At 57.6% G+C, this 7,734-nt stretch overlaps 1 protein-coding gene across 2 annotated transcripts; it reads right to left on the minus strand.

Moving 5' to 3' along the window:
- Window positions 1-321: 321 nt before the first annotated feature.
- On the minus strand, window positions 322-7,341 carry FXYD2 (FXYD domain containing ion transport regulator 2). 2 transcript variants are annotated; one of them, XM_047752522.1, is made up of 6 exons: window positions 7,191-7,341; window positions 2,723-2,761; window positions 2,480-2,554; window positions 972-1,005; window positions 774-804; window positions 322-513 (listed from the first exon to the last, which is right to left on the minus strand). In XM_047752522.1, exons 1-5 carry the CDS (start codon window positions 7,207-7,209, stop codon window positions 780-782), a joined length of 192 nt encoding a protein of 63 aa, XP_047608478.1. In that variant the 5' UTR covers window positions 7,210-7,341; the 3' UTR covers window positions 322-513; window positions 774-779. The 2 variants fall into 2 exon arrangements, with proteins under 2 accessions (XP_047608478.1, XP_047608477.1); XM_047752521.1 differs by lacking the exon at window positions 7,191-7,341 and adding an exon at window positions 4,702-4,835.
- Window positions 7,342-7,734: the final 393 nt, after the last annotated feature.

A 7,734-nucleotide genomic window follows, 5' to 3' on the forward strand; every position in this document is an offset into this window, starting at 1 on the left:
GGCCATGAACAGCTACAGCTTGGGCAGCCCAGGGCGGCTGGGCAGCCACTCCCAGCGGAGAGCTCTGACAGCAGCCCCCAGGGCCTGGGCCGAGGGCCAGCAGCTCCAGCAGACCCAACAGCTTTGAACCCGTGACCTTCTCTGGCATTAAGAAGGCTGGCTGGCCTCTGTCCCTGGGGCTCCTGGCAGCTCAGAGGGTGAGGAGAGGCCTGCGGATGGTGGGACTCAATGCCTATTCTGGCATCAATAGGCGTGGGCACCTGAGCGAATAATCCAGAAACAATGGATGGGGCTGTATTTACTCCAGTGTGGAGGCGTGAGTGGTGGCAGTTACAGGACAGAAGGAGGCTGGCTTTATTGTCTGCACGGGGTGTGAGGAGGTGGTGCCCACCCAGGGGTCCCGGGAGCCTGGAGCATCCTTCAGCCCGAGGGCCTGGCAGTGCTGGAGGCCAAGGTCCTCGGCCCAGGGAAGGCTTCCCACGCAGCCCCACTGCAACGGGGGCACAGCCGACTCTGAAAAGACAAAGGCAGGACCAGGAGACCTTCCTTCCGTCCCTCATGCCTCCTGCCTTTCTCTGGGGCATCTCTGTCCCCCTCCTTGGCCACACCCACAACAGCAGGCACTTGGCCATCATTTAAAAACACATGAGGGTGACAGATGCCTGGCTGGTGGAGGGGAGACCCTACTGTCCTTCCCAGCCCTGTACCAAGCCCTTCCCTACTACTGTCCCACAGCCATCCCCCCTCCACTTGCCTGCCCCCCGCAAACCTACCTCTCATTACAGCTCGTCTTCATTAACAGGCCTGGGATGGAGGAAAGAAGACAGGAGAGAGGGCGTGGGGGACGGTGAGTCCAGGGGTCCTGAGGTTAGGGACCCTCTTCACAGGCCTCAGAGACCCACTCCTCAGCCTGCGCCCCCTCTGCCACCCCACCCCACCCACCTCCATCCGTCACCTAGGCAGACACTCACCGGTGCTTCTTGCCCCCGCAGCGGAGTCGTTTGCCTTAAAGAGAGAAAGGAGGTTAACTTTTCAAAGAAAGTCCTCTCCGCCCTTGAGGACTCAGCTCTATGGTGTCCCCCACCAGCACCCCCCAACCTCCTGCCAGCGCCACAGTGTATCTGGCTTGGAGGCCACAGTTGACTGTCTCTCTCTTTATGTGGGGCTAGAGCCTAAGTATTCAGGAGCCCAAGTCGGTCTGTTGGTCAGTCAACAAACATTTGCTGCAGGGGCTGCGTGTGGGTGCATTGAGAGTGGTGCCACGCCCAAGCCAGCGTAAGGTAAGGCAAGGACCCCTTTTTCCCCAGAGCACCCCCTGCCCACTTTCTTGACTGCTGTGTCTCTGGTTGCCAGCAATGCTGGGTGTGTGGAAGCTGCTCAGTCAGCTCTTAGAGAAGAAGGGCAGTAAGTCCGGAGCCAAGATCTCTGCTCACGCCCCTCTGCCTCCCACACCTGTGTGCTCGACCATGGCACAGCGCTGCCCTCAACCACGGCACAGCGCCACCCCCAAGGAGCCTCCAGGGGAATCTGGGAGATGGCCACGACTGCAGGCTGGAGCACCACCACCCATGGACCTGTTATATCCCAGGACACAGAGGTGTATTTGCTATATTCTGTCTTCTTTTCACTGGTGTGTGTCTGTGTGTTTCTTCTGGTTGCACCAAAACAAGTCCACGAACATTTATTAAGTCCCTGCTGTGTGTTCACTGGGGCTGGGGGTCAGGTAAGGACCCCTTTTTCCCCAGAACACCCCCTGCCCACTTTCCTGCCTGCTCTGTCTTTGGCTGCCAGCCCTTAGGTGGCAAGCGGGATCCTTCCCATTTAACAGATGGGCAAACTGAGATCCAGGGAGTAGGGCATCCACAGTAAACTTGCAGGAGGCCCAGGGCCTCCAGCTCCCAGGCACACGTGCCTTCTGGAAGCAGGCGGCAGGGGGTAGGGGTGGGACTGGTGGTGGTGCACACCCCACCCCAGTGCAGCTGAACCTATTCTGCTTCCAACGGGGCTGTGGAAGTTCAGGCAAGCTGTTGCACCTATCAGGTGGGTCTGGTTTTTCATCTGAAAATGGTGACATTGGAGACCATCCCTCAGTGTTGCTGAAAGGGTTCAATGGGCCAAGATGTAGCTCGAACCAAGAAAGTACTCAAGTCTGGAGGAGAGGGTGTCCACAGAGGCTGGTTCCCTCCCTCTCCTCCATCCCCTGGTACACAGGAGCCTCCCAGGGCCAGCGCAATGGGCCCACCCATCTTGCAGCTCCCTGGCTCCACTAGAGGGCGCCCTCAAGGAGCGGGAACCCCGCTGTCTACCAGGGTCTCCGGCAGTTCCCACCTCCTGTGTGGGAGAGGGGAGCTGCTTCCGGAATCTGGGAAGGGGGTGAGAGGCTCTCCCCACCCCTACCTGGGCAGCCAGTGTCCTCAGGGACTTTGAGAAGAGAGGTACCCCATCAGCACCCCCCTTCCAGCACGAAGGCCCCACTTACTGAGGATGATGATGAGCCCCACGATGAAGGCCAGGGCTGCGAAGATCAGGCCCCCATTGCGGACTGTCTCATAGTCTGAGGAAGGAGAGGGCGAGGAGGTGACCCCAGCAGGCCTCCCAGCAGCCCACCCGCAGCAGCCCCACAGGAACTGGGGGAGGTGAGGGCACGGGGCTGGGAGAGGCCAGGACCTGGGGACGTGGGGGGCACTGAGGAGTAGGGGGAGGATGGGCCTGCCAGGCTTACCGTAGTAAAATGGGTCCACGTCCCCCTTGGGGCTGCCGCCTGAGGAGAGAGCCAGAGGTGGAGGGTCACAGACAGGGTGTGATTCTGCCACAGAAACAGTTCAGCCCCGTCCTTCCCATCCCAGCACCCCCAGGAGTCTAAGGGGGTGGGGGTGGCATGAAGAGGGATCCCAGGAGGAGGGCTGGTGGCTCTGCCAATGCCACTGCCATGGGGGGCATCTGCCCTAGGTGGCTCTGACAGTCAGCTAGGGGACCCAGCCCTGAGGATCCAAAGGGACCCACGCTGCCTGCAGGGGCCTCTGGCACCTCTTGGAGGGGCTGGTTCTCTCCTCTCCTGGCCTCATACAAAAGTAAGAAAGGCCAGCAGAGGCATCACCCATAAGACTCACCAGCAACCTGCCTCCCTGTGGCTGATCGACTGCAAGGGACTTCGCAAGTATTTGTGAAATGAACGAATGAAAGAATAAGTAGAACTGTGACATTCACTGAACAGAAGGAGAACACTGGAGTCCAGTTTGGAGACTTGTCTAAAGTCCCAACGGCATTTGGAGGCAGAACTGGGTCTTGAACCCATGTTTCTAGATTCTTCTCTCCTATGCCTCTATCCTCGGGGTAAGTATATTTATTTCAGAAACATTAAGATACTGTGCTTCCCATGTGCCAGGCTGAGGCTCACAAAGCATTAGCTCATTTAACCATCCTAACGACCCTACGACGCATTACTACGATTCCAGTGTAATCATGAGAAGATGGAGACACAGAGGGGTTAAGCAACTCACCCAGAGTCACACAGCTAGAAGAGTAGAGCTGGGACTTGGATCCAGGCAATAGGTCGTTAACAATCTAGGTGCTTAACCCCTTTGCGTGCTCCCTCTTGAAATGTCAAGACTAAGTGGTTGGACCCAGTCTCCAGCCCTGTAAACTGAGCATACTTGCCATTGGGCAGCCGGAGGGCACCCGGCCTGGGCTTTTCTTCCAAGGCTAGGGGTGGCCTGTCTCCCCTGCTTGGCCTGAGCCCCTTCTTGGCTCTAGAGAAGCAGTGTTAAGATCAAAGGAATGCACCAGTTGGCACCCCCCCAGGCTGTGCTGAACTGTGCCCTGGGCGGTGGGAGGCCTCGGGGCCCGTGAGCCCAGCTGTCCTGGCCACACACTGCCTGTGCCAGGAGGGAATGGGCTCAGAGGGGTCAGCTCCTGGGTCTGAAGGGCCTGAGGCCATGGGGAGGCTATCAGGGGCCCAGACACCTGTCCCCAGGCAGAAGGCCTCCAAGGTTGTCTTTCCAGATTCAGTTCAGGTCTTGTTCAAGGTCACAAGGGGCCTTTAATGTCAGAGCCAGGACCAGACTCACGGGTCCCCTCAACACACCAGCAAACCGCCTCCTCCCTGACCACCTCACCTGGAGCCACCAGATGAGCCCGCCTCTCCCAAAGCCCTCATCGTTTCTAGATCTGCCTCAAAGACCACAACCAACAGAGGCCCCGCTGGATCCCAGGCCTGATCACCCTAGTTTGCAGGATCCCTTCTGGGCATGTGTTTTAAACTCGGGGATTCTCACCCCAAAGCCAGCCTGAGAAGGCGGACCCGACAGGCCTGCCCCCCCTCACCTTGACCCCGACCTGTTTCCTATTCTGAGCTCAGATAGTCCCGAAAATACGTTGAACCAGGACAGACGTGAGCCAGAAAGTCAAGGCACTACCCCCACCCTAACCAGCTCCAAAGGGCACCCAGTGTTCCGCCACGCGCCAGGCAAGCTGTACTTCTTGGGCGCGTGGATGCGAAGGCAAATCCTCTTTGAAAAGCACGTTTTCTTAGGAGGTACAGGGTGGGGAAAGGGTGCTGGGTATTCTGGAAGGCAGGGGTGCCAGGAGACAGAAAAGGGGATCAGCTCACCCTCCAAAGTAGTCCAAGCAGAGGCTACCTCCTGCTTCACACACATACACACGTGTACACGCACGCACACACACACAGACACACACACTCACCATCGTCCGTCGACAACCCTGCCATTTCCCCCACAGACCAGGCTCGACCCCACTGTCCTCTTCCTGCTGCCTCTGCTGCGGGGAGAGTGCCTGGCCGTGGGGTGGCCGGGGATGGGGTGGGGGCATTAAACATTAACAGTGCCAGGTAATATTTACCCTGGTCACAAGAAAAGCCCTGGTGTGGATGGCGGGGCTCCCGCTGTGGCCGAGGAAGCGCAGGGGCAGGGAGGAGCCGGCTGGCTCTCCAGACCCTCCCAAAGGAAATTTCCAAAGAGAAGGGTTGGGACAGCTTGGCGGTGGTGTTCTCCCACCAGCTGGAGAAGTCACACCCGGGGCCGTGACAATGGGAACGTGGAGAGCTTCCTAGTATAGTCACTATATAGTCCCACTTGGGCGGCAAGGTCAGGGGTCCCATGGGGACCCCCAATCCCAGCACTGTGGAGACCACTGATGTGTCTTACCTGGCACTCCAGGCTTCCCCAAGCTGGTCCCCAGGAACCTGGCCCCTTCCCACCTCCCAGCCCACCTGAGCCCCCATGCACGCTCTCACCCCCACACCCTCACTGCCCGGTGGGAATACCTCTCCTCTGCTGTCTTCTTCATCCATCCAGGCCGCATGTAACGGCCCACACCTCGGTCAGAAAGGCTCTAATGATCCCTAACTCATCCCTCTTCCCCTGAGGCCTCTGGCACTTCCCTTCCGCAGCCGTGGAGCACAGCTGTCTAGGTGCTGCTATGCCTTTTCCCACGTTAAACTCCTTCCCTATACGGGGAGGGGCCGAGGCTTACGACAGGGAGAGGGTCTGGCTTTTAAGGTTTCCAAAGCATGTCCCTAACTATGTCCTCACACTGTGTTAGTTCCCCATTTTACAGATGAGGCCTCTGAGACAGAGAGGCTAGGGCCGTGGCTGGAGGTCACACAGCTAATGAGAGGTGCAGTGGAGACGGACAGCCAGGCCCCTGGCTGCAGGAGTCAGGAGGCCTCCTCCCCCGCTGCTGGGGCCCCCTTTGCCTCGGACAGCCCCGCACTGGGTACTCCGTGGATGCTCGTGATCCTGGCTGAGTTCTAATTAATTGAATCAGCTTCCAAAAAGACAGATGGTAGCCAAAGAGCCAATGTCAGCGGTCAGTGTCCACCAAGGGCAGGTTAGTCCTTTCAAAGGATTGCATCTCCTGGACTGTGGCAGGGATCAAGGTTTGAGTTCACTTCCTGGCTCCCCCGCTTGCTAAGTATATGTCCTCTGCCAAGTTACTTAACCTCTGTGTGCCTCAGTCTCCTCATCTGTAAAATGGGTTGTTGTGAGGAGAAAGTGAGATAGTGCAGTAACAGTCATGGCAGGGGGCCTGGCACATCCTAAGTGCCATTGTTGTTACTGTTATACACTGTCAGACCCTGAAAAGCCAACCACCCTCCAGCAAAATGAGCACGGGGGTGACAAGGAAAGAGAATGTCATGGCCTCAGACCAGGAGCCGTGACACCCACTCGGCTCTTCTACGTTCAGGGCCAAGTGATGACTATTCATGAAAATATAACAGAGCTCACACTTGGTCGGGGGTGAGCACGTGTCAGGCTCTTGGATGCACGGTCCCTCTAACCCCCGCATCTTTGCCCCTTTGCACAGATAAAGAAACTGAGCTGGTCACGATTTCCTAGAGGTGGCCAGGGAAGTGCTGTGACCCCACCGGGCAGCATAGGAACACTGAGGGCAGGGAGGCTGAGGGACTTCTCTGAAACACCCAGTCAGTGACAAAACCAGGGCTGGAAAGCCAGACTCCCACGGCTGTGCTTCCAAAGCCACTGCCACTCTCCACACGACACTGCTGCCCCTTTTCACTCATTTTCTTGGTATCCTAGCATATTTTGTCTCTTTTTGTAAGCCATCATGGATTCTTTCTGAAATATAAAAATAGGTGGAAAGTAGATAGACAGGTAAGAGAGGTGATAGATAAATTGATAGATAAATAGGCAGACAGAGAGGAGAAGAGAGAAACAGGGAAAACAAGACAATAGCTGCATTTTTTAACTCTATGTGCCAGGCACTGTTCTGAGCACTTTACAAAAAGCACCGCATTTAATCACAACAACTCTACGAGGCAAAGAAAGGATTATTTTCATCCCATTTTACAGGTGATATATAAACTACAAACTGAAACTGAGCCCAGAGAAGTTCAGTCACGTGCCCTAGGAAGTGGGGCATCCAAGGTCTGAACCCAGCAGTCCGGCTTCAGGTTCCTGCAGACAGACAGATGGATCAACACACAGACAGAAAAGGGGACTTCCCAGCTTTTTGCAGCTCAGAGATGCTGGGAGCCGAGATGGCAGCGGGCCCAGGACTTTGTACTGAGATGCCCTTGTTTACAGATCCTGCTTCTCCTCATCTCTGCTTTTCCTGCCTTTCTGGGGAGCTGGGGGTGCACTGGAAAGTGACAGGGCAGACACCTGTGTTAGAGTCTGAGAAGGTGGGGGGACGGGGATCAGGGGACTCACCCAGGTACCACCTGTCCATGGCAGGAGCTGCTGGCTGTGTCCTCAGTGGAAGGAAAGTCGGGAGGTGCTGGTGACCAAGGGCCGGGATGGAAGGAGTGCCCTCGTGGCTCCACGCCCCGGCCAAGCCCACGGGCAGGAAGAGACAAAGCAGGAAGGAGGGGCCGCCTGCCTGAGGGCGGGCTGGGCCAAGATCCATGGGATCCATGTGAGAGTGGGGGGCACTCTCTGACCTCCGAGGGCATCTGAGGAAGGGGGAGCTGAGAGCCCCGCAAACAAACCGCAGCCCCCACCCTGGCCCCTGGCCCTTGACACACTCCCCCACCTCGGGGGTGGCGGGGAGAAATGCCACAGCCGGCAGCCTCCATGTGGCCCAGGGTACTTGCAAAGGTCACCAGGAGCTAGGAGGGCACTAGCCAGAGCCAGCGGAATCAGAGCCCCAGCTTGCCACCTGCCCCCAGGCTGGTACCAGTGGAGGGAGACACTCAGGGGCATGTGGGGGTCCCCCCAACCCTTCCTCAGCTCCACTTCTTCCTCAAGCCCCGTC

The sequence above is a fragment of the Phacochoerus africanus genome, chromosome 11, assembly GCF_016906955.1.
Source record: "Phacochoerus africanus isolate WHEZ1 chromosome 11, ROS_Pafr_v1, whole genome shotgun sequence".
In the NCBI taxonomy this organism is placed as follows: Eukaryota; Metazoa; Chordata; class Mammalia; order Artiodactyla; family Suidae; genus Phacochoerus; species Phacochoerus africanus.